Source organism: Hyaena hyaena, unplaced genomic scaffold, assembly GCF_003009895.1.
Source record: "Hyaena hyaena isolate Hyena2069 unplaced genomic scaffold, ASM300989v1 scaffold_426, whole genome shotgun sequence".
NCBI lineage: Eukaryota > Metazoa > Chordata > Mammalia > Carnivora > Hyaenidae > Hyaena > Hyaena hyaena.
Window position 1 is genome coordinate 1401703 of NW_024081061.1, and position 24616 is coordinate 1426318.

Here is a 24616-nt window from a genome sequence, read left to right on the forward strand (position 1 = left end):
TTTCTAGGAGAGAGAGAGAGACAGCGTGAGCAGGGGTGGGTCAGAGAGAGAGGGAGACACAGACTCTGAAATAGGCTCCAGGCTCTGAGCTGGCAGTCAGCACAGAGCCCGACGCGGGGCTCGAACCCACGAACCGCGAGATCATGACCCAAGCGAAAGTCGGACGCTTAACCGACTAAGCCACCCAGGCGCCCCTTTCAGCTCATTTCTTATTTTCTATTTTGAATGGATTTGGAAAGTATCACACTTGCTGAAGTTACTGCCTTTTTAGTGCTTGATAACCACATCAAGTATTTTCAAGAGACCCCATTACCTTGAGGGCGACAAAAGACCCCTTGGGTCACCTGTATTTCTTGCTGTTTTTATTTACCACTAGCAACAACAACAACAAAAACCACCTAACAGTGAAATGAATAAAACTATTCTTGGTGAAACATATACTAGTGAGAGATAATATTAAGTAAATTATTCAGTGGGACAAAAATGGTTTTCCTATCTTAACAGTCTACAATACATTTGAATTATCTGGGAGAGCCCTTAACCCTGTCTTCTGCAACTTGAGGATAACAGAATAAGAAATTTTATCTCAGGTCAGGAAATAGAATCCATGAGTAGAAGGGACAATTATGAGAAACTCCTAGGAAGATTAGGAAGAAACAGGAGCTGTGCAGTTGGTAGTAGTTATTCAGGATACCCTCCTCCCTGCCCTCTTACCAGCACTGCCTTCTTCTCTTTCTGTTTGGATCCCTCCTCCCCAACCCATTTTGCCTCCTATAATCTCTTCTTCCTCTGTCTTGCCTCTTCCTGGCATTACTTTACTGCTATTTTACCAACCTGAACCTTGGATTAAACCTAGCTCAGGTAAGAATTTAATTACTTTCAAAATATACAAGGGACTTGGGGGGAGGCAGCATGGGTGCAGTGAAATAAGAGAAGCCTAAATTCTGTATTCTGTTTTCATTTCTGCCACTTGAAGCTCTGTGACCTTAGGCAAGTCATTTTTCATTTCTGGGCTTCACCTACCTCATCTAAAAATAAAATTGAATGTAAATGAATTCAAAACTTTCTCCCAGTGCTAACACTTCTTTTTTTGTGTGAATGAGGATATATGGTATGGGAATACTGGACGTGAATAGAGTGTTTATATTACTGAGGTTTGAGAGCCACTACTCTTGGTTCTCACATGGAATTAGAAGCCTGCTCTTGTGGGAAACAGTACTGATTTTGAGATTTTAACAGAGGCAGAAGAAAACCTTGCACATTCATAGTGAAACCTCAAGTCATTAAGAAACGTCCTGCTGAGGCATAGATCAAACCCCATGAGAATAACAGCTCTTTCAAGGAATAAAACTATATCATCAAGGTTTCTGGACCCAGTTATTGCAAGTAGTATTTAATGTAATAAAATTCCACCACCAATAAATTATTGATGTTTTAAGACCCTTTAAATCTATTGTGGCTACAGTGTGCTGACTTGCCCTTTTATAGGCCAGTCTGCTTCCTTCAGTCCCTGCTCTCAAAGGGGAAATCCTATCACCTCAGCTAACCAGAACGAAGAAGAGAGTTGGACAGCCAATCGTGGCCTCTCCCAACCAGAGGTAAGAAATCTCAGGACTCAGACCTACAATTTTCATCTCTTCTTATAGATAGATCCTCCTCCCATCCTCAAAGCTTCTAGAAGGGGAAAGGCTAGTCACATTATAGTTTCAAGCCAAACCAAAAGGAATAGTTAGTAAACTTAGTTCTGTCCCACTCTTTAAGACCTTTGGACCACATTGTAAACCCAGGAAGTGGCAAATAAGCCTACTGTAGGAAAATAGCTTCTGAACATCTTGTTCTCTAACTAGTCCTAGATCTCTTCTACCAAGAAGTGTTTGTTGCTGGTTGTGACGTCTTCCCAGTGGACCCTGTCCTGGGGTGAGGGGCTCTGATAACACTGTATTTTCTGTTCATCCTTAAAGATTTGTCACCATTTGCCATAGGGCAGATTCTTCACCTTTACTTTCTCCTGTAGCAAATGAATGAGAGAAAGATGGTTTTAAGTACCCAGAACTTATATGTATTAAGACCACTTCCAGTAAAGAACAGAAGGCTGGGTTTCAAGACCCTATTTTGGAAAACAGGATCGTGAATCTCACCATCAGATTGCCAACCTATTTTGTGATTATGTTTTACCTCCTGTTTTATCTTCATGGTATTGGTGTAAGTCCAAAGTACTTTGGTAGCAGAGACCTGATGATATTCCCTTATAGGTTTAATCACATCTTGGAGCCTGGGCATGGCTTTTTTGTTGTTAGTTAGTTTTAAACTCCAGTATTCTAACACGTAGTCATTGTTGAGACTGATTGCATGCATGATATATCTGTCTTTCTCTCTCAAGCCAACAGCCTGTCTCTAGTTCCCCAGCCCCTATTGCTTTTCAAGAAAAGCTTTTCATGAAAACTAAGCTTCTAGCAGTAGTATTACAGTAGTATTAACTGCTGCTGTCGGTTTGTAGTAGAAATTAACAGAAGGGTGACCTTCCACACTGATCCTTCTTGAAACCATTTAACACTCCTGGATTTAACTCCACCCAGATCTGAATCACTAGCCCAGATTTCTCCGCCTGAGCTTCAGACCCATATATCTAGCTCCTTACTCTGCTGTTCCAGCTCAGCATTCCACACATATTATGCATTCCCCAATGTAAGATAGGCATCTCATGTTTTCCCTGTTATATTAGGTAGTACTACCACTTCCAAGGCTCTCAAGTCAGAAGATTGGGAATTATCCTAGCTTAGCTCCTTAACCCTCACTCCCATCTTTGATCAGTCACCTTATCTTTCCCCCTCCTGTCCATTTCTCTCCATCCTCATAGCCACTGCCCTTCTGCCCACCCCATTTCACTAGGCTAGAATCTTCACCTTCAGTCTCACTGTCCTCCATCCCATCCCTCACTCCCCCAACCAGACTTATCACTTACTCAACTTGGAAGCTGAGTTGTAATAGCTCCCCACAATCTGTTCCCAAGCCTTACTTACCCTCCTGTACTGTCAAGACACTTCTTTTAGGTATACACCACTTTGTAAGAGGCTCAGAAACATTTTTGAAACAATAAAATATAAATATCCTTGCAACCTGAAGTGCTACTCTAAGGACCTACAGACCTAAGGGACTGCATCACCTGAGATCTTATTAAAAACCCAGAATCTCAGGTCCCACCTCACACTTACCGTATAAAAATCCTCATTTTACAAGATCTCCAGGTGACTTATGTGCACATTAAAATTTGAGAAGCACTGAGTTATTAAAATACAGCTTTAAAAAAAATTTTAATGGTTATATTTGAGAGAGAGAGAGATACAGAGTACAAGCAGGGGAGGGGCAAAGAGAGGTAGACAGAACCTGAAATAGGCTCCAGACTCCAAGCTGCCAGCACAGAGCCCGACACAGGGCTCAAACTCATGAGCCTTGAGATCATGAAGTGAGCTGAAGTCCGATGCTTAACCGACTGAGCCACCCAGCCAGCAGCCACCTCTAAGACACAACTTTTTTATGAGTGTAAAAATCAGAGGTAAGGGGAAATCTGATGAAGCGAGAACTGAAGTAACATTAATACTGATAATGTTAGTATTATCAGGGGGGTGAGTAGTAGATGGTAATGCTGATTTTGAGTAAGTCAGAAGACAAGTGAATCAAATCAAGATTTTGATGTTTAAGGGGCGCCTGGGTGGCTTAGTCGGTTAAGCGTCCGACTTTCGCTTAGGTCATGATCTCGCGGTTCGTGGGTTCGAGCCCCGCGTCGGGCTCTGTGCTGACTGCCAGCTCAGAGCCTGGAGCCTGTTTCAGAGTCTGTGTCTCCCTCTCTCTCTGACCCTCCCCTGCTCACGCTGTCTCTCTCTCTCTCCTAGAAATAAATAAAACATTAAAAAAAATTTTTTTTTTAAAATTTTGATGTTTAATTTTGAGAGAGAATGTGTGCTAGTGGGGGAGGGGCAAACAGAATTCAAAGGCCCCACCCTATCAGCACAGAGTCCATTGTGGGGGCTCCAGGTCACCAACCATGATATCATGACCTGAGCCAAAGTCGGACACTCAACCGAGCCACCCAGGTGCCCCCAAATCAAGATTTTTACTATATATATGTATATATAGACACACACACACACACACACACACACACACACACACACACACACATATATATGTACTAGGCTTAGTACTTACTCTTTCACCACCTCTCTCCCGCCTCCTTTCATATCACTGTGCCTAATTAAAATATCTAAGGCCAGCCACTGATCTTCCTTCCTGGAGGGCTAAAGACAAAGCTCTCTACCAGCCCCCTGCCCTTTTATAGTTTCCTGAGGTTAGTTAGCTCTGGCAGCGAGATCAAAGAGCAGGCCTCTCCTATCCCCCAACATTTATCCTTTAATCAGTCCAGGTCTCACTTCTTCCAAAAAGCCCACCCTCCCACCCTAACGTTCTCCTTCCTGCTGTGCACCGGGCCATGAGGCCACTTTCACCCTATACCGTAACTGATTGATGGGAGGCAGTGCCCAGTTGTGAACAGCACAGGCTCTGGAATCAGATATACTCGGGTCTGAAACCCAGCTCCCCCTCCTACAAGATGCCTCTGAACCAGTGACTTAACCTCTCTGGGCTTTAGTTTCCTCACCTGTAAAATGTGGCTAATAATACTGCTTTACTGTCTAAAACTGTTGAGAGGAATGGGTGAATTAACACATGACAGTAATGTGCGCCATAGCTCACTGGTCCCGGCGCCCAGCTCAAACCTTAAATACTAAACAGCTGAGTGGCTGCAGCACTCAGCGTCAGGCCTGCCAATGATGAGCCGGCAGGAAATGAAGGCCTGTGCCTGGGGCTTCGGACTCCAACTTTCTCCGAGTCGGGTTTGAGCTCTTGCGCTTGGGGCGGGGCCGTCGGATTGAGTGACGGCTGGTGGCCCGCCCCGGGCGTGACGTCGTCCTGGTGTTGTTGCTGAGGCCGCACGTGGTCCACTGAGTCGGCTTCAGACTTAGCTGCACTCCGCGTCCTCTGCACCAGCCGACTGCCTTCCTGCTTGTCCCGGTCGCTATGTCCACATCCACGAGCTGCCCGATTCCTGGGGGCAGGGACCCGCTGCCCGACTGCTACAGCACCACGCCTGGGGGCACGCTATACGCCACTACCCCAGGAGGTCAGCCGGCTGGGCTGGGGGGTGCGCGGGCTTTGGGCAGGCCAGCGCGCGCAGGCTGTCGCAGGGCAGGGGTGGGGAGGTGCAGGCCTTGGACTCTGTCCGCAGGCCCCTCTGCAGGTTCTAGCTTTTGCAGGGGGTGGGGGATGTTTGAAACTGAAGCCCAGTACCCTGAAACCTCAAAGTGATACGACACGGCCTTGAGCCTAGCTTCCGGGAGACTCTGTGCCTTGCTCACCCGCCCCTCCCAACTTTGCCGCCGGGGAGTAGGAGCCCAAGCCCCACCTGAGCTTGGTCTCAGCAGGAAGCGGCAGGTCTTGCAAAGCGGCTACAGCAGGGCTCAGGCAATCCGGGCCAGGAGCTTTGGGTTGCCTGCCTGGGATCTTAAGCTGCTGGGCTCCCGACCCAGGGTTTCCTGCCACGTGGAGGCTGAGGGAAGGGAGGGGCAAGAACAGGGTAAGGCTCTTTGAGGACAGAACTGGGGCCAAGTTCCTCTAGGCTGGGACTGAGCCTGATAGGACTTGGGAGGGGTCAGGATAAGAACAGTATGTCCCTGTGTCTCACCGGGAAAGCAGCTGTCCAGAGGAACACAGCTTTAGCCTGCAGGGTATCAGAACCCAGGTGGCAGCAGGGGTGAAATGCCTTTTTACACCTGTCATTTGGCTTCCTGATCCAACTGCATGAAGGGATAACGCCTCCCACCACCCACTGAGGCAGTGAAGCCCCAGAGCCAGCAGAGCCACACAGGAACCTGAAGTCTCCCAGTCTCCTTGTGTTCCTCTCAGAACTATGACTTGAAGCTATCCTAAACCAAAAGTGCATCCCACTTTCTTTATGGCACTTAGTGACACCTTTGTTAGACCTGGAAGTCTTCAAGTGCTGTGAAGGCTAGGCAGCTGAGATCCTAGCTAGGCTGCAGAGTACTAGCCCTTTAATATACGGGGAAATGTGACTCCCAGGTCCCTAAAAGGCAAGTGTGTGGCACTCCAGATAGCTCCATACCCAAGCTCCAGCCTCTTACGTAGTCCCTACCCCTTAACAGGCACCAGGATCATCTACGACCGAAAGTTCCTGCTGGAGTGCAAGAACTCACCCATTGCCCGGACACCCCCCTGCTGCCTCCCTCAGATTCCCGGGGTCACAACTCCTCCAACAGCCCCACCCTCCAAGCTGGAGGAGCTGAAGGAGCAGAAGGAGACAGAGGAAGAGATACCCGGTAAGGAAAGCAGGGCCTAAAATTAAGAAATGCGGGGAGTCAAATGCCCCTGTGAAGTAGAGTGGGAAGTTAATGTTCAGAGGGGCTTCTGCATGGGTGCTGAGCTTGCAGACCCTCAGCCCGGCAACCAGTCCAACTGCCTTCTCTTCCTCCAGATGACGCTCAATTTGAAATGGACATCTGAACCAGTGCAGAAGACCCTGCGTGGAGTTAAAGGAGTCCCTCATGCCGCTGCTGCCATCGCCTCTTCCTGGGGTATTCCAAACACCACTTGGCCTCATCTAATCTGGAAGGGAGTGACTTGTTGGTTTCGGGCCCCCCTTAGTTCTGAGGCAGCTAGACCAGGGATAGGAGTGGGCAACGTGCCAAGCCCTTAGCTCTACTTTCCCTTTGGTCTGTAGGTACTCCTCCCAATTCCCAGCCCTCCATCATCAGGGACTGAGGCTGAGACTGAAGGATGGAGTATGTCACTGTCTGACTGCTTAGTAAACGTTCAAAGAAATGCCTTGACTCCAGTGTTCTCCTCATCACTGACCTTGCCATGTCAGCCAAACAGCTGAGGGCCCCAGCAGACCCGTTAGTGTCAGAGGTCCCTTCCCAGCTGTCATTGGGCCCACTTCCAACAGCAGTTAGAGCCTGAGGCAGGCTGTGAGGGCAGGCTACAGGAGCCGCCAAACCATAAACAGCAATTGCCTGACTCTGGCCAAGGGCTGTTCCAGCCTTTCCAGGAAGCAGCCTTCCTGGAATTGGGCCTATCCAGCAGTCCCTCCCTATCTATTCCAAAGCAGGAAAAAAGAGGCACTGCCCCAGGGTTTAACCTTCTCCAGTCCCCATGCCTTTTCTCCCTCCTGTGAAGATCAGGCCCCATCCTCCCTTCCCAGCATGATTTGAACCTCTGTGGCCCCTTCACCTGGCTCTCTTGTCCTCAGAGGTTTAGAAGAGACTCTTGAGCCCAAATTGAGGCCCCAAAAGTCACAATCCATGATCCCCTATCTCAGCAATCTGCTCTTTTTCTCTTTCACTTTATACAGCTATGTTCTAATCTCTATAGCACTGTATATCTCAAGGGTGACAGTACAAATAAGGCAGTCTCCTTTTCTTGAGGGAAAACTCTCCACTGCTATTGAGCCTCTCTTCTCATACTGAAATTAAGTCATCCAAAAAAAGGTATGCTCAGCCCAGCAAGGAAGGTGTGTTTCAGTCTATCTGGGGGGAAAGTGGTGGGCAGCAAGTGATCATGCCTAGCCAAGGCCCTTCATGATGAAAGAAGGAAGAACAGAGGTCTGCAGGGTATACAAGGAGCAGGGCAGTCAGAGACACTACAGGGGACCAGTTTGGCACAAAAAGGGCTTATCTCTCCTATCTGGGCCCACTACTGAGATGTTTTTATTGAAATGCATATGTTATGGGTAACAAATGACTCCCTGTGGCCCAGGTAGAACCTCTTCCTCCAGAGGTGGATGGATCAGGCCAAGGATCCCAAGGGGGCAGACAGTCTCCCAAGTGGTTAAGAGGGAGCCAGGTGAGAGCAGGCCTCCCTGCCAAGGTGTAGGAGATGGTGGGAGGTGAGTCTAGGGATCCCACAGGACTATGGAGCCTCTTGGACACCTGATACCGTCTGGTCCTCCTCAGCTGTAGCTGTAGATTTCTCTTCATTGGCCTCTTCCTCTGAAGACAGATTCCTCTTCTCCGCAATTAATCTTTTAACTCCCACCATCCACTGACTGACCTCAGTCACATGGTCAACCATGAGTGAGCGGTGGATGTCATCTGCTGCATCCCACTGGTGACCTGAAAGCTCTGAGGAAAGAAAGGGACTAAACAAGCAGCCTGGGGCAAAAGACCTAGCTCCCGCTCCTCTGCTCCCAACTAGTCAGAACCTCAGTGTCTATTCCAGCTCAGCCATCCACGACAAGTCAAGAGTCCTCTAGGTTACACCAAGTGACCTACCCGTACCTTGCACCAGCAGAGCCATCCTCTTCTTCACCGGCACTGACAGCTTCCCTCCAGCCCACTGTTCCTGCAGCAGAGCCAGGCGTCGGCTGATGTCATCACATACCTGCTTCTGAGAGACAGAAGTCCCCTCCATGTCAATGCCACCAGCCCAACAGGAGCAGGGGAAAGGCAAGGCCAGATAGGAAGCACCTGCTTTCTCTGGCCCAGGCAACTTCACACTTAATCTGGTTAGAGGCCCCACTGAGATTCCGATAAATCTTACGGATCTCCTCCCAAGAAAAATGCATGTATGGCTAGAATTTTAAAATTTCCAGAGCTTCTCAGATCCTCAGAAACTCATTCTGTAGTGCGACTTTACAAATGAGAAAACTAAGGACCAAAGAAGTAAAACTTATTGTTACTTTCCTTTAAGACTTCTCAGATCCCTTGCCTCCAGAGAACAAAGAAAACACCATAGATCCAAAAAGGAGGTTTCCCTCTCCCTCCCTGAGCACAGAATCAGCAGGGTCTCCTCTGAATAGCCTAGAGTTATAAAAATCAGGTTGTTGTCATCACTAATCCTTAACAGATTCTGAAGGGGGTCCATGACTCAGAAATGGGTAAATTCTTGAGCCAAGGCCAAAAGGACTAGAGGGTCTACCTCTGAGAGCCACACCTGCATCTGGCCGTTGACGGCAGTCCTTCTAGCAGTCCACTAGTGTGCCAAGGCTTATTACCTTTGTGTGACCGCGGCAATCTTCCAATGCCTCTTCCAAAGGTTTGAGCACATCTTCCAGCAGAGTTTCAGATTCAGTGACTGAGAAATTTGCTGGCTCCACACTGGAGGCAGGACAATTCCCCACAGGTGGGGCCCTGGAAGCCTTACTTGAAGGAGGTGGAGGCCCCACTGGGGGAAGCCCCGGAGAAGTCTGTAAGGTGGGAACTAAAAAAGTAAAGTGGAATCAAGCAAACATAGCTAAAATAGGTAAGAAGCTCAATTCTTAACTTCATCCCTTCTAGAGGGCTACTCTCTGGACAACCCCATCATTCAAAAATGTGTATTTATGAAGTCTCTACCATAACCCAATGTGCAAAGCACCAGAGACAGAGTAGTAAACCAGAGAGATTAGGTTTCTGACCTCAGAGCACAAATCCTAGAGAAAGGGAGACATGCACACACACACAATTACCAAATTATGTTGCATGCTACAAAGAAAACATGATGTAATAAAAGAATAATAGAGGGAACTACTTAGACTGAGTGTAAAGAAAGTAGTATGAGCTATCTCTGGAAAAGCAAGCAGGGGTCCAGATCCTATAAGGCTTTGGAGAAGTTTGGTCTCAAGCCTAATGGTAATGGGAAGCCACTGCAGGTTTGTAAAAGCAGGGAGTGACGTGACTGGTTTAAGACATTCACTCTGTATGGTCTGTGAAAAAATGGATGAGAAGAGGTCAAGAATGGAGGCATGCACAGCAGTCAGGAGGTTAACAGAGTAGTCCAGGAAAGAGGCTGACAGGGACTACAGGGAAAGAGCAGATGAGGGGAACTGGAGTGCTCTTAGATTAATTTAGGAGGCAGTGACAGGACTCTTGTGGATTGGAAGTGAGTGGGGGAGGAGTCCAGGATGATTCTTGGTTTCTGCCTTTAGTAATGGGATGGAGAAAAGCCCTATGGAAGAAGAAGACTGGAAGAGAAAAATCAACTCTAGGCATCAGCATCTACATGGGTGATTAAGTCATCTAATATTTGGCCTCTTGGTTTCTTCAGCTCCTCACCTCCAGCGATGATTTTCCCCACTCCTTAGCCTCTCACACCTCTGTGTCTTGTTCACAACACTGAACAAGCATTCACATCTCCAAAATCTGACCACCTCTCCTATCCTTCCAGCCCCACCAATCAGATTTTACAGTGCATTAAAATCACTCCCTTATAAACACTCTTCCCTCACTTATCCCCCCTCTCACCGTCCCACTTTCCTGGTAAACCCAACTTGCCCACGCTTGCTGGAAGGAAAAACAAAACCGTGCTTTTGCGTTACACTTGAAAGCCATGGGTACAGACTTCAAAAGGTACCCAACACTCAGATTCCTATCCTTTGCATTGTTTTCCCATTCTTCAGAACAACCATTTTCACATTTTCTCTTTGAGTTGTCTACCTTCTCCCCCTGCTTTTCCTTTCCCTGCAGTCTACTTCCAATACTGCCTCATATTTACTTCCCTAAGAAAAAAGGTTGCTAACCCATCTTCTCCCCACCAGTTCTATTAACCCACCTGTACCTGTGGCCACTTTCCTTCCTCCTCTGAAAGATGGTTTCCTGCTCCTCTCAGAGGCCATCTTTCCAGCTGTACCGATGCTGGCTTCTTGCCTTCGCTAGGCTTCTCTCCTGCAGTTATCCTGTTTTCCTGCACCACCAGTTCTCCCACTAGAGAATCAGCCCACCGGCATACAGCCATGCTCTAGTGTTCACCATCTCAGAAACAAAATCCTCCCTTACCTTGCATTCCGTCCTTGGGCACAGCTTCATTTCTCTCTGCCTCACAGCAGAATTTCTTGAATGAGCTATATAGTGTATAGTTAGTTATTCTGTCTGCTTTTTTTTTATTCTCTCAGCCCAATCCAGCGGGGTTTCTACTTTCATCACTCCACAGACTGCTACCGTCAGGTCACCAGTGTCCAATCTAGTCTGGCAAATCCTGTCGTCCCTTTTCTTTATCTTACCTGACCTCTCAGTGTCATCCATCGTGCTTGAGTCAAAATTTTACTCTGTCTCCCAGATTAAATTTCACTTTTCTTCCTACTTCTTTTCTCTGGCCATTTCTCAAGCCCCTTCAGTAATTCCATCTCTACTCAACCCTCAAATGCTAGAGAGTTCTGGGGCTATGTTGGATCCTCTTTAGGCCTCTATCCACACATTCTCCTTAAGTAGCCTTATTTAAGCCCATGAAATCAAACACCACCCATATGATTGTGACTCATTTCTGTAATTCTGCCGTACACCTCTCCTCACAGTAGCAGCCCAAATTTAACATTACCAAGACAAAGCTTGCTTCCCCCCTCCCCCCAAAACCTCTATTTCCCCATCCCCCAGCTTCCCATATCTATGAACAATACCAGCTAGTTCCTCAAGCAAAAAATCTTAAATTACCTTGATTCCTTTCTCTCACGTATATCCATATATCCTGTATGTTACTGATTTCCCCAGTAACATATGCCATACCATCTCTATACTCGCACTTTTGTCCAAATTAAATCTTGCCCATGTTTCTGTAATAGCCACTTGTCTTTCCACTTCTTCCCTGAAATCAGTTTTCCACACACCAGACACAGTGAGGGGTTTTGAAGATGTACATCAATCAGTGTTTCTCAACCTGGGGAGATTCTGTCCCTGGGGCAAATGTCTGGAGGCATTTTTGGCTGTTACAACTAGGTGAGTGAGTGCTATTGGCATCTAATGGGTAGAAACCAGGGATGCTACAAAACATCCTAGAACATACAGGACAGTCCCTCACCACAAAGAATTATCTGACCGAAAATGTCAGTTGTACCAAGGTTAAGAAACCTTGGTTTGTGTTGTTCCTCTGCAGTGTCCTGAGTGTGGATAATACAGGGGTATTGAAAAAGCTACATTTGAGCCCGTTTCTCAGGGCCATAGCCCCACCTGTTGGCATGGGAAATGCTCAGAAGTAAAGGCGGCCCTCTGATTTAAACTTTTCAGTGGCTTCCAGCTTGACACAGATTAAAATACAAACTCCTTTTCCTGGTTTACAAAACTGTCTGCTGTCTACTCAGATTTTAACTTCTCTACCCCGCTGTGCTCTAGCCACTAGGTATCCCTTCAGTCTCTGAATTTGCCAAACTTGTTCTCAGAGCCTTTGCACTAGCTGTTTCCAATGTGTGAACTCTGTCCATCTCCAAAGCTAGAGAATAGCCTCCATGAAAAGTGAAACTTTGTCTTGTCAGCCCTCAAGCAGTGCCTGGGCTCAGAGATGCTCAGGAAATAACACACTGATTAAATGAATGAATAAAACGTTAAGTCTGGATGCTTATATAACCAAGTGACGGTGCATAACGAGACAAATAGATATACCACTATGGTATTCCGGGAAGAGCTACAGGTTGGAAATAAAATTTGAAAACAATTTGAGAATAAAAACTATATTAAATACGATAGGTCTGGATGAGATCCCCTAGAGTGAAAGCAAAGAGATTCTTTTGAAACTTTCTATTTATTGACCTAGACAGTGGAGAACGGGCTCTGAGAAGAGCCTGCCCTGTGCCCCATTACCGAGCTTAAGCTCTCAGGGAGACGTGAGAGGAACAAAACAGGCCCTCGGGCCAAGCTTATCCCTGACATCGCCCATTCTCGGCCGGTCTCCGCGCAAAGGGTCCCCACGCACCTCTGGGGGAGCCATCCTGGGGAGCGGCGACCCTCTTAGTGAGCGGCGTGCGCTTGAGACCACCAGCCAGGGTCTGCAGCCCGTACGAGAACTGCGGCGGGTCATTCCAGCCGCGCTCCTTGTTGCCTGCGGAGGTGAGGGGACGTGTGAGGCGAGCCCGGGGCAGATGGAGGGCCCGCCCCCCCTGCAGCAGCTACCCTCGGCCTGGGCAGGGGAGACGACCCGGCGCCCCTAGCCAGCCTGCCGCGCTCACCCGGCTTCACGTACAGCTCCGCCATCTCCACTTCCGCAGGGTCAGCGGCGCAGCACGTCACTTCCGGGGCGGCCGCACACCCGAGCGGATTGGGGCGTCCCGCGGGCGACCTGATTGCCAGGAGCCCTCTACGTTGAACTGCAGTTCAGAAACGCCGGAAGCCGGTGTAGGGAAACTGCGCCGGCTCCCTAAGGAACTCGAAATCTCCAGCTAATAAGGCATCGGGGCCCTGATCACAAGGCATCAAAGGAGGCTGTTTTCCAAAAGGCGGCTCTCTAGGAGCCCTATCCCCTTATAGGCTCAATCTGTGTCACAGTTGCTCGCAGGAGCAAATTTAAACCACCAAAAGCTCCTGCCCCACAAATGTCCCTGTGTGATCTAGCCAGGTGGTATTCTAAAACTTCCCTCTCCACTGCCCTGCACATTTATGCTCTGTAGACTCAGTAACTAGTATTCATTTTCCTTCAGGACGCCGATGTCAACTCTTCAGGAAGCCTAGTAATGCCTTAGGCAGATTAAGTATCCTGTTGGTGCTCCCATGACCTTGAGAATTCCCTAGTCGTACCACGTATTATCTTCTATCTTATTTAACTCTTGTTCACCTGCCCTTCTGACAGTCTCAGAAGGCAGAACCCATATTTTATTATATTCCACTGACTCAGTGCCTAACATACAAAAGACCTTAGAAAATAAATTTGTTGGATGAATGAAATCAGATTTCCATCACACCCATGCCCTCATGTGACTACAGGCAGCCACCAACACCAAGCACAGACAGACACTCACCTCACACAGGTTCTTAACCCCCAACCCTGTCCCAGGCCCAATGTACTGACACCTAGTGAGGTCACTGAGGGATTTTTATTTGTACTGATTTTGCTATAAAGTGTTGCTGAGGTAGAGCCAACTGTCCAGGGCCGGACAGGGGCAAGGAACACAGGGACCCAAGGAAAGAACAGCCAGGGGCCTAAGTTGTGGTGCAGGACCTCTCAGTCATCCCTATAAATATTTAATAAATTGGGCAATAAACAGGGTGGGCAAGAGCCGGAGGGGAAGGCAGACAAGGCTTCAAGGACAGAGAGGCTACAGGCCCCTGGAAAATGAGGGGGTATAGAGCTGGGCATGGACCCAGAGCCTCCTTACCCAGTTCCTCCTGGATTAACTTAGGGCATATGGAGCAGAGAGGGTTTCAGACGAAAGGCATCAAGAAAAGAGAAGACACCCCGCTTTCGAGGGGCTGCCCCTGCACCTCCAACCCCTCCTTTGAGCAGGGGGAGAGGCAGAGGACCTCCTGGGGAATCCACGGAGCTGGTCCGCTTGAGCCGCAGGCGGGCACGGGCCTGGGCACCCCAGGCCTTGCCTCGAGCTGCAGAGGCCACAAGACACTTCTGGTACTGAACCTAGGGAAAAGGGGAATGTGAGGATCCAGCTCCTTTCTGCCCCTGCACTCCCTGAAAGCTTTGCAGAACAGGGAACGGACCATGGCTTCAGTCCAGTATAAGGCTGGTAGTCGGCCCCATCTTCAGCCCTACAGCATTCCCAAACACAAAACTTAACATTTACAGAGCATTTAAGGAGAGCTGGACACTATGCCAAATTGCTTTTTATACTCTAACTTAATCTAAACTTATTGATCAGATGTTACTACTCTTTTGCAAATGACAAAATTTCAGTTCAGAGAGAATGCCAAGGTCAGCTAGGCCAAAAAAAAAAAAAAAAAAGAATTTGAATGCAAACCTATTTCTGACTAACCACCATGTGCTCTTAATCATACTCCTCTCCATCTTTCACAGGAGCAGACTGCCTCCTGGTAAAGTGAATTCCCTAGTCATGGAGAAGGTCTACAACCCAAACTTCATTCCCACCAACTGCCCCAATCTTCTTTCAATTGAACTCAACGGGGGTCCTAAATGGTCCTACTACTTCTCATGTCTTTTGAATTTTTTACCTTAGGTGGTCTTCCTCATTCACAAACATGAATTCACTGCTTAAAACCCTTCAATGGCTCAAAGTGACTGGAGACAAAATAAATTCATCACCCCAATCTCTAAGTTCTTCCATGACATGGTGTCTGCTGTTCTTCCTGCCCCCATCTCTCACTCTCCCCCTCTGCCCTTTGCACTCCAGATATACTAGATTCTTTCAGATATCCTGATCCATGACTATTGCTCTCATCTTCACAGGTGGGGTTCCTTGTATCTGGCACGCATGTCCCATTCCCCTTCACCTGATTAACTTCTTCCTGAGACCTTCAACTCTCAGTTTTCTATCACCTCTTTCAGGTAGCCTTCCTGAGCCCCTGAAGTGGCCATCTCCTCCATCATCCTGTGGTGTACAAGCCCTTTCTGGTCTGTCTCTGGTCTAACCTAAGTGTTCTGTGAGGGCAAAGGCTGTTTCTTCTGTATCAGTGAATTGCCAAACTCAAGTATGGTGCCTGGTACCCTGTAGGCACTTGTATTTATTAAAGGAAGAGAGAGCTGAACTCATAAAGTTCAAGCATCCCACACTCCAATACCCACAGATGCCAGGAAATAACCTAAAGGAGACAAACAGCAAAAACAGTGCCCACCCAACCAGGAGCAGCCCCTACATGATTCCAGCTGAATGTTGAAATTTCTAAGTGTGGGACCCAGTACCAGAGCTTCTGATATTTTAAGTAACGATACATGAAACATCCTGGTTCCAAATATTGGCGACTAATTTAAACTTATTAAAGACAGCTTGAAGGCAAAATAAAATAGTTTGCCAAAGTCAGCCCTGGGATCACTGGTTTGTGATTTCTGGAGAAACTGCCAGTCCTGAACCCATCACCAGTACAGCAGCTGCAGGGCAAACCCACCCACCCATTTCTGCCCCTGACTCACCATGCATGCAGCCTGCACAGCTTCGGAGAGCCCTCCTGCATGGGGCTGGCACCAGAAGGCCGCACACTGAAAGCTCTGACGGCCCAGGTCAGCAATGAGGCCAAAGGTGTGTGGGTCACGGCCAACACCAATAAAGGTCACAAGGCGCACAGGGCACTGCCACAGTGGTTCATCCTCTGCACCAGCTTCTGCCTGCCCACACCAGGCCTAGTCACTAGAGGACCAGGCACTGGCTGGACCCACTGAGCTCTTCCAACAGCAAGCAGTTACCCCTCAGCATCCCCCCCACCCCTCCACAGCCCCCAACTTCACCTTATTCTAGTACCTGAATGGGATGTGCGGTCATGAAAGAGTCAGACACGCTGAGCATGGCAGGGACCCAGGCATCCTGTTCCCCCCGGTTGGTGAGGGTACCAATGGCCTCATTCAGCACGTCCATGCCTGAGGGGACATGCCCACCATGGTGTCTCCCAGAAGTAAAGAAAGAAGGGATCTGCAAGGAGTGTCTACCCCGTCTCACTGACTTGGGATTCAGGGAGATGATATGAGAACAGCTGGGGCTGGGCTTAGAATCCTGAGTTGGGAAGGATGGCACATGCTAGGCCAGACTGGGGCCAGAGGTGCACTCTGAGAAATGGTGGTCAATCCTGCCTTACCCTCCTTCCCTTACCTCATAGAACCCACCCCTCAGCCAGCTCAGTCCTCACCCATGGCTTTGGTGACTGGCAGGGTCCCCATGTACAGTGCCTCATACTTCTGAGCAGCCTGGCTCACTGCATCCAGCAGCTCCACTGAAATATACACATAGCAAGTTGGCCTGGACATTCTCTCAATGACCCTTCTCCCCGCCCTTCAGAGAAATGGAGCTAGTAGAAAGAAGACCACGGAAGCTCACTCCTCCAATTCAGAGCTTGGGATCCCTGAAACCAGCACACATCAGAAGTCCCATATCTTCAGAGAAGTACTACAACCAGGACTAAATAACCCCAACTTTCACCAAAGTAGCCTGTTGCTGCAGCGTAGCGCCTTTTTCTCCATACCTTGCCGTGGCAGGTCCTCAGGGGAGATGGGGTCTAGGGAGCAAGGGGAATCCTCACTGACACCCACTCGCTCTGACAAGATCTGAAACACAATGCAACCAGCATGAGATACAGCGAGAGGGGAACTAAAGTAAGAGACCCAACCACCTTGGAACCTTCAGACCCAGCTCCATACCCATGTTTCCTGCCCCACTTTTGGCCCTTACCTGGGCACAGAGCCCATGCAGGGCACTGGCAATGGCCTTGGCAGGGACGTCACAGCGAAACACATGGCACTTGAGCATACAGCTGTCTTTGTCACCAGCCACAAAAGCGAAGTCCCTGGCAGGGTCAGAGATGGGGCTGGGGCAGTGGCAGAGACCAGAGTAGGGTAGAGGCTGGGTAGGCGCAGGGGCCTGTAGTGCCAGCAGGAGACTGAAAAGTCAGGCAAGGGATATGGTGGGGATGGAACAAGGAGATCAGGGTTGAGGCTCAAAGGACCTGGCAGTCACTCACCTGTCACTGTTCCGGAAGCATGTGGGAGCACAGGAGAGAATCAGCCCAGCCTCTGAGGCTCTCCCCTATCCGTCCCTGCTGAGCTGGGCCCACCCTCCCCAACCAGGGCTGGACCAGGCAGGGGAGGCAGAGCTTGGGTCCATGTCAGAGGATCTGTGTCCAGGGGTTCAAGTACAGAGGATCAGCATCAGTGGGGATCACAGCCTGCAGGAGGGAGGGAGGAGCAACTCTCACTTGGGGGGATGTAGGGGTCCTCACCGGCCCTTGGAGCTGCCCACACCCCACACACGGATGTGCACCAGAGGCTGGCAGTGGATCAGACTATGGTCCAGAGGATTCACCAGGCTCATGGCATCCTTCTTCAGGATCATCAGCATGTTCTGGCCCTGCCAAGGAAAGATCAGTCTGGAGCTCAGAGAAAGGTGGTTGCCATAAGGAACAGGCAATCTGGCAGCAACTACCTCTGCTGGGCCCTGGGCTGAATCCCTTGCAGGGCCAGCCAGCTCACCTCGCCCCAGGCACCATCTGGGGCCTGGCTGCGGCTACGGCTGTGAGTCTGGGCCAGTTGCTGGATGCAGTTATTGACTGCAATACTGCTCTTCCCTGGTACCAGATCCTCTTCGGGTACTTCTACCCAACCCAGGGAGCGGACTGCAAAGCACTGATGGGTTGGGAGAAAGGACAAGAGGACCCTGATTGAGTAGAGGCACATGTGGAAGTGGAATAGGAGGTGGAAAAGGATGGGAGGTGTCACAGGTTCCACACATATAAACCTTCGGGTACCCACTCCCCTCACCTTTGATCACCTCTTCTCGGCCCAATCCCACTCCTTACCTTTCCCTTGGAACAATCCACCACCCTCACCACTATTCCCCGGGCTGGCCCTCAGGCCCAAGACACTACCTTAGCCCCTGGCTCCATGCTCTGGATGTAGGATTCCTCACCATACCAGGACAAAGAGTTCCTGGAACAGAGCAGAGCTCATAAGGAGACCACACTTCCTACAGAAGGGACAGTAATGAGACCCCAACTACTTGATGGGCAGGAGATGTGTGATAAGACCCAGAACACAGTGCGCCCCAAATATAAAACCAGAGTGGGAGAGGGCCCAGTACATATTAAGTAAAAGAAACGTAGAGTGTGGCTTAGAACTTGAGCAAAAATTCAGGACAGTGGACACAGAACAAAAGTTACAAATATGGAACAGGATAAAAATGTGGACCAGAACCCCAAATGAGACAAGAGACTCTAGAACATAGGACAGGAACCCCACAGAAAGGGCCTAGGAGAGTGGCCAAGATCTAGAACATGATTTATCAGTACCCAGAATAGGGAAGATAATGTAGCAAAACACTGAGCACAGATCTAGGGACAAAATTCAAAATATTGAGAGACTCAAGAAATGGGACAGAGCCAAGAACCTGGGCTTGAAAGCAGAATGTGGGTCCAGCTGCATCTCTGAGTGCCATGGAACCCCAAGCCTTTCATTCTGCCTGGCTTATCCCTGTTACCTCCGGTCCAGTGAGCTCTCCAGGCTGGAGAAGGATCTCCCCTTGGGGGGCCGAAGTCCCCAAATCCCCTCCGTCCTCTGTAGGGAGGAGGTTAGGTCAGTATAGCAGCAGGCCTAGATTCGCACATGGATTCAGATCCCTTCCACACACTCCACCTACCGTGCCTAGGTCCTCTGCATCTCCTGTCTCCCAGGTTGGGCGCTGCCACTGGGTGCTGCCACTGGGTACGTGCCAATAGTAAGTACCTGCAGCATCGCGTATCTTCCTCCAGCCAGGGGGCAGGCCTGGCTCTCCCTCAAGACTCTGGTCCCCCCACAAGTCATCTACAAGAACACGAAACGGGAAGAGGAAAAACGGGATTGTAATGGCATATTCGTGAAGTCCGAATAACACGGTCAGAACCCTTCCACCATCCCAAAGGGGACAATCCTTAGGCTGGAGGTACAGGAGATCCTTTGCAGCGCAAAGATCCAGGGGTTGTTTGTCCCGTGGTCCTCACCCCGAGACATACCCCGTCAACTCCCTTGTTTACCCCTCAGCTCCCCATCCTCCCATCGGGACCCCGTGCACACCATCGCAGTTGACCAGAATGATGGCCAGCATGTAATCCTTGCCCAGCATAGCCCCGACCGCGTCCCCGCCGGCCTCTGCCGGCCGGCAATCTCAGCCCAATTCGACCTCGGGAGCTGCAGCGCCCACAAGCCCAGCCTCCCTGCGCGGGCCAGGCCAACGGGTGCCGCACAAATACGGGGTGGGGTTGGAGCCGGGTCCCAGGGGCGGGAATGGCCGGGCCTGAGCAGCGCCGCCCGCTGAGGGGTGGCGCGTATAAACAGGCGTCTGGATCCCCAAGTGGGTGCGCGTTTCCGTGCGTGGAACCGGAGAAGGCGCACGATGCCAACGCTCCCACTGACATCACCACGCAACTATGAGCTCATCGAAGGGCGGACGACTCGTTACACGAACTTACGCAGCGCGCACACGCATACGTGTGAGATCTTGAGCCCAGGTCGTGTGCGCGCGCGGACACGCAGTTAGGGTCGTGCTGGAGAAGTCACGTGGGGTATATGAGAGAAGGAAGCCGCCAAGGCTCGGCCGACGGGAAAATACCTCTTTCACCCTTTCCAAAACTGCCCCGGAAGTACCTCCGCCCTCAGTAAAGATGGCCGTAGTACTTTGCAAGAGGGAGGCGGGGCTGCGCCTGCGCAACAAGTTCGGCGGGGAAGATGGCGGATGACAAGGTGAGTGAATGTAAGGATTATCTGCAGTGTGGGGTGGTCTTCATACCGTTCTAGTCCTTGGAAGAAGAGATAATGGAGCCTCTCTTGCGTGGGGATGCCCCTTATTTTCTCTAGGCGGGCTTTTACTCTTTTCGACTGCCTCAACATTGGGGAGTGGAATAGTGGAACCACTACACGAGGCAGGCAGAGACCGGCATCTCCCAGGTGTCCTCTCTCCCGACCCTCACGGTCCTCAGTTACCGGCACACACTCAAACACGTTCACTCTGACACACTCCTCACTCTTTTGCATCCCCTGGCCCCCGAAATTCCTGTCTTACGGACATGATGTTTCCAAGCCGCACGGACCCTGTATTCTCATTTAAATTCCCTTGGGCATACACTGAATTTTATACTTCTACGCGATTAAAACCACATAGTTCATTTACCAACACTCCTGCAGACAGCCACCCCACCCCAACCCCAGCCAGCGCATTCAATCACACATGTAGCTTCGGATGTCCTTGGGGGAAAAGAGGAAGAAGCCCAGGCAGAAATCAGATTTACCCCAGAGCTTCCAGGGTACTGCCTCAGGCCATAATTCACCACTGGTTTGGAAGTTCGGTATCATCCACGTATTTACTAAGTGCTTACCTGTCCCTGTGTGAGGCCTGAGGACACAGTAGACAAGACGGACCCATTGCTACCAATAGTCTATTCGGTAGTGCTTGCCTGATAAATCTAATTGAATGTCTCCTAGCATTTCCTCTTGTCTTACTACACATTGCTTGCTTTATAAAATTCCGAAAGGGTTGTCACAGATGCAGATCCCATCTGTCACCCCCTCCCTGGTCCCCGTGTGAATTCTTTACTTCTCAGTGCCTTTCATCTCAGGAAGTTTTTATTAAAAAACCACCCAGCCTCTGATAGACCTGAGCAGAGAATTGGGCCAGGTTAACCTGTTCGAGCCAGCTTCTCTCTTGTTCTAGGATTCTCTGCCCAAGCTTAAAGACCTGGCATTTCTCAAGAACCAGCTGGAACGCCTGCAGCAGCGTGTGGAAGACGAAGTCAACAGTGGTGTGGGCCAGGTAAATCTGCATCTGCCCACCACTCTATTCCACCCACCCCTCCACCTCTGGCCTTGGGCTTCATTGCCCAGTATGCTTTTGAAGGGGTGGTAGAGACTTACTCAACAAATGGTTGTTGAGTGCCTGTTTTCTGTGACCCCAAGGAAAGTTTCTCTAAGAAAATGATACTTGAACTGGTATCTTAAATAGAAGGTAACTAGATAAAGAGGGGAGGAGAGATCATTTCAGGCAGATGGAACAACATACGCAAAGTTCTTCAAGTTGGAAGTAGCATGATGAACAGGAGGGATGAAAGTAGTTTAATTTGGCTCCAGTAATGGGGGAGCATGCTAGGAAGTAAGGTTGGAGAAACAAGGAGGGATCAGATTCCACAGGGACATTTCTGTAGCTTTGTGGTGGTAGGGTTCTGTGGTTGGAGCCTTCTAACCCCCAGGGTTCTGAGATTGTGTGATCAGGACTCCTAGGTTCTTTTTCTGCCTCCAGAATCTTTGGAGAGAATACTGCAGCTTTCCAGAGTAAGGAGAAGGTGGTGGGATGATTTAAGGCCAGCTTGAGTAGCTCTTGGTTAGAGAAGAGAGACCCTGGCTGAGTTTCCTTCTGCATTTTCCTCCACAGGATGGCTCACTCTTGTCCTCCCCATTCCTCAAGGGCTTCTTAGCCGGCTATGTGGTGGCAAAACTGAGGGCATCAGCAGTATTGGGCTTTGCTGTGGGTACCTGCACTGGGATCTACGCAGCTCAAGCATATGCTGTGCCTAATGTGGAGAAGACGTTGAGGGACTATCTTCGGTCATTGCGCAAGGGGCCCGACTAGCTCTGGATCCCATGGGGGAGGAAGGATGACCATCTTGGGTCTACAGGTAGAGGCCTTTCAACCACAGACACCATATCTGGCTTCCCCAGCCATCACCCATTTGCTATCTCCAGCTTGTCCACAGCTTTCATTCCTGCTCTCCTTGCAAAAGGTGAACAGTGGCTTATCAGCCAGTAGTCTGGACGCCCCTCCTTAACCCCATGGGACTGGTCTCAAGACTGTGGCATTTAGGGCCACCGACCCCTTCCTCTTCCAGCCCTGACTGTGGGGTTTGGAGCTGACTCCGATTTTCAGTATTCTCTTTAGCAATGTACCATGGCTCCTCCCTCCTACGAGCCGGCTCCATACCGATTTTCCCCAAACTTGTAATCCCCCCTGTCCCCTTGCTAGCTACATAGGCCACCCAGGGTCTGGTTTGGGCATGAGTGTAGAGGACGGGGGTATGCCAAGCCTGGGCCGTCCCAGGCAGGCCCGCTGGACCCTGATGCTACTCCTGTCCACTGCCATGTATGGTGCCCATGCCCCATTGCTGGCACTGTGCCATGTGAACGGCAGAGTGCCCTTCCGGCCCTCTTCAGCTGTGCTGCTGACTGAGCTGACCAAGCTACTGTTGTGCGCCTTCTCCCTCATGGTGGGCTGGCAAGCATGGCCTCAGGGGGCCCCTCCATGGCGCCAGGCTGCCCCCTTTGCGATATCAGCCCTTCTCTATGGCGCTAACAACAATCTGGTGATCTATCTTCAACGTTACATGGACCCCAGCACCTACCAGGTGCTGAGCAATCTCAAGATTGGAAGCACGGCCCTGTTCTACTGCCTCTGTCTTCGGCACCGCCTCTCTGCACGCCAGGGATTGGCACTGCTGCTGCTGATGGCAGCAGGGGTCTGCTATGCAGCTGGTGGTCTCCAAGACCCTGGAAGCACCCTTTCTGGCCCCCTGCCAGCAGCTGCTGCTGGCCCCATGTCCCTGCATATCACTCCACTGGGACTACTGCTTCTCATCTTGTACTGCCTCATCTCGGGCCTGTCGTCCGTGTACACAGAGCTGCTCATGAAGCGACAGCGGCTGCCTCTAGCACTTCAGAACCTCTTCCTCTACACTTTTGGTGTGCTCCTGAATCTGGGTCTGCATGCAGGTGGCGGCCCTGGCCCCGGCCTCCTGGAGGGTTTCTCTGGTTGGGCAGCGCTTGTGGTGCTGAGCCAGGCGCTAAATGGACTGCTTATGTCAGCAGTCATGAAGCACGGCAGCAGCATCACACGCCTCTTCGTTGTGTCCTGCTCCCTGGTGGTCAACGCCGTGCTCTCAGCAGCCTTGCTGCGGCTGCAGCTCACAGCTGCCTTCTTCCTGGCCACGCTGCTCATTGGCCTGGCTGTGCGCCTGTACTATGGCAGCCGCTAGTCCCTGACCACCTCCACCAGGACTCCTGACCCTGTAGATTGGGTGCCACCTCCGAGGCCTCCCCACCCTTCTTCAGCAGCCAGCCCCGTAACAAGTGCCTTGTGACAAACGCTGGGGAAGTGGGAGCAGCCAGGTTAGTCTCTGGAGGTGGGTGGAGGAAAGGTTACCCCAGGAAACGTGAAAACTGGATTTGCCCCAAGGTTCTTCTAGAATAAAGAAATGGGAGAGCATGAATACCCCGGCCTTAGAAGTGACTCCTCCCCAGTGGATCTCCACGTCATCCTGCATGAATGCAGTTGCTTCAAGTGGGGTGCAGGCAATAGTTGGCTTTCCTTGCCTCCTGTGGTCACCCCAGCAGACCCATTGCCCTGGTACTGGCTACTCCAGACCCCCTGTGGTACGTGACTCCCCCAGAAGAGCTATCCACCTCAACTATAATGCAGGAAAGCCCAACTGCCATAGATTATACACCCGTCATCCAGGCTACTCTTCCAAACTCCCCTTGCTCCAGTGGCACCTGGAGACATTGCCCCCTGCTCCCTCAACAGCGCTGCTCTCCACACACACCCAGCCTTTTCCTGGAGACCCCAGAGAGGGCTGGAGCTTGACTCATCTCAGGGAATGTTGCCGCTGGGCCTTGGCTTAAGGCTACACTCCTGACCTCTCTCCTCACCCCAAAGGCCCTCTCAAAACCCACTGTCCCTTCTACAGCTCCTAGGAGGTACCATTTTTCTCACTCTGGGTCCTGCCCCTGTCTAGCAGTGTCCCAGCTCTCAACAGCTTAGGGAAGCTCTAAAAAGAGTGACCTGGCACCAGGCACAGGGATATTTGGTGTAGTTCAATCAGTGTCTCTCTAACTGTAAGCAATAAGGTCTGAATAAAATGTTCTGGGGTGCAGTGGTTCCTGCAATTGGCTGTGATTGTCCTGTGTTATCTTTGTTGCATGGCTTCTCTCGAACAGAATTTTGTTCCCCTGGTGCCCTGAAGGTCTTCATCTTGGGGTAACCGATAGACTAGGAGAAAAGACTTCTAGCCATTGCCAGGAGCATTATTTCCTTTGAGGAGTGGAGAGGAGACTGTTCTGTCACAATTTTTAAAATTTCTCTGAAGCACAAAACCTGGGCCCTGGAGAATTTGGAGGGATTCTTGGAAATAGAAGGTCCTGGGCCAGGCAGGACAAACCAAGTTTTAGGCTAGAAAACTCAGGGATTCAATAT

The 24616-nt window shown here is 50.2% G+C and overlaps 5 protein-coding genes across 16 annotated transcripts in view; 3 read left to right on the forward strand and 2 right to left on the reverse strand.

The window, feature by feature from the left end:
- LOC120245652 (ankyrin repeat and KH domain-containing protein 1) overlaps positions 1-6899 on the forward strand; it is a 138049-nt gene extending 131150 nt beyond the window's left edge. For all 10 annotated transcript variants that reach the window (XM_039252772.1, XM_039252773.1, XM_039252775.1 and 7 more), the window contains 3 exons: positions 1489-1598; positions 6216-6389; positions 6545-6899. In XM_039252772.1, the coding sequence (XP_039108703.1) occupies positions 1489-1598; positions 6216-6389; positions 6545-6548 (288 nt within the window). In that variant the 3' untranslated portion in view covers positions 6549-6899. The remainder of the gene's footprint in view (positions 1-1488; positions 1599-6215; positions 6390-6544) is intronic.
- Positions 6900-7722: 823 nt separating this feature from the next.
- SRA1 (steroid receptor RNA activator 1) lies at positions 7723-13084 on the reverse strand. Its single transcript, XM_039252793.1, has 5 exons — positions 12977-13084; positions 12724-12849; positions 9062-9267; positions 8346-8454; positions 7723-8189 (listed from the first exon to the last, which is right to left on the reverse strand). The coding sequence occupies exons 1-5, from the start codon at positions 12999-13001 to the stop codon at positions 7978-7980; spliced, it is 678 nt and encodes a 225-aa protein (XP_039108724.1). The 5' UTR covers positions 13002-13084; the 3' UTR covers positions 7723-7977.
- Positions 13085-13818: 734 nt separating this feature from the next.
- On the reverse strand, positions 13819-19810 carry APBB3 (amyloid beta precursor protein binding family B member 3). 3 transcript variants are annotated; one of them, XM_039252788.1, is made up of 13 exons: positions 19459-19810; positions 19046-19209; positions 18887-18963; positions 18279-18339; positions 17884-18036; positions 17634-17761; positions 17376-17381; positions 17087-17201; positions 16881-16962; positions 16548-16631; positions 16166-16281; positions 15841-16032; positions 13819-14376 (listed from the first exon to the last, which is right to left on the reverse strand). In XM_039252788.1, exons 1-13 carry the CDS (start codon positions 19505-19507, stop codon positions 14140-14142), a joined length of 1464 nt encoding a protein of 487 aa, XP_039108719.1. In that variant the 5' UTR covers positions 19508-19810; the 3' UTR covers positions 13819-14139. The 3 variants fall into 3 exon arrangements, with proteins under 3 accessions (XP_039108719.1, XP_039108721.1, XP_039108722.1); XM_039252790.1 differs by having other exon boundaries at positions 17087-17294; positions 19459-19620; XM_039252791.1 differs by lacking the exon at positions 17376-17381 and having other exon boundaries at positions 19459-19620.
- Positions 19811-19967: 157 nt separating this feature from the next.
- LOC120245657 (SLC35A4 upstream open reading frame protein) lies at positions 19968-22029 on the forward strand. The gene is made up of 3 exons (XM_039252794.1): positions 19968-20124; positions 21092-21190; positions 21806-22029. The coding sequence occupies exons 1-3, from the start codon at positions 20110-20112 to the stop codon at positions 22001-22003; spliced, it is 312 nt and encodes a 103-aa protein (XP_039108725.1). The 5' UTR covers positions 19968-20109; the 3' UTR covers positions 22004-22029.
- A 375-nt stretch (positions 22030-22404) lies between these two features.
- Positions 22405-24314, forward strand: SLC35A4 (solute carrier family 35 member A4). Its single transcript, XM_039252792.1, has one exon. The coding sequence runs from the start codon at positions 22425-22427 to the stop codon at positions 23397-23399; it is 975 nt and encodes a 324-aa protein (XP_039108723.1). The 5' UTR covers positions 22405-22424; the 3' UTR covers positions 23400-24314.
- Positions 24315-24616: the final 302 nt, after the last annotated feature.

What these genes read in the sequence shown, in the direction of transcription:
- SRA1 (XM_039252793.1), bottom strand. Translation starts at nt 13,001, where the DNA reads ATGGCGGAGCTGTACGTGAAGCCGG. An exon ending in GGAGCTGTACGTGAAGCCGG is followed by an intron (nt 12,850 to 12,976) that starts GTGAGCGCGGCA and finishes TCACCTCCGCAG; the next exon opens with GCAACAAGGAGCGCGGCTGG. An exon ending in CCAGGATGGCTCCCCCAGAG is followed by an intron (nt 9,268 to 12,723) that starts GTGCGTGGGGAC and finishes TTACTTTTTTAG; the next exon opens with TTCCCACCTTACAGACTTCT.
- APBB3 (XM_039252790.1), bottom strand. Translation starts at nt 19,507, where the DNA reads ATGCTGGGCAAGGATTACATGCTGGCCATCATTCTGGTCAACTGCGAT. An exon ending in GAGAGCTCACTGGACCGGAG is followed by an intron (nt 18,340 to 18,886) that starts GTAACAGGGATA and finishes GCTCTGTTCCAG; the next exon opens with GAACTCTTTGTCCTGGTATG. An exon ending in TGACCGCACATCCCATTCAG is followed by an intron (nt 16,033 to 16,165) that starts GTACTAGAATAA and finishes TGGTGTGGGCAG; the next exon opens with GCAGAAGCTGGTGCAGAGGA.
- LOC120245657 (XM_039252794.1), top strand. An exon ending in TCAACAGTGGTGTGGGCCAG is followed by an intron (nt 21,191 to 21,805) that starts GTAAATCTGCAT and finishes TTTCCTCCACAG; the next exon opens with GATGGCTCACTCTTGTCCTC.
- SLC35A4 (XM_039252792.1), top strand. Translation starts at nt 22,425, where the DNA reads ATGAGTGTAGAGGACGGGGGTATGCCAAGCCTGGGCCGTCCCAGGCAG.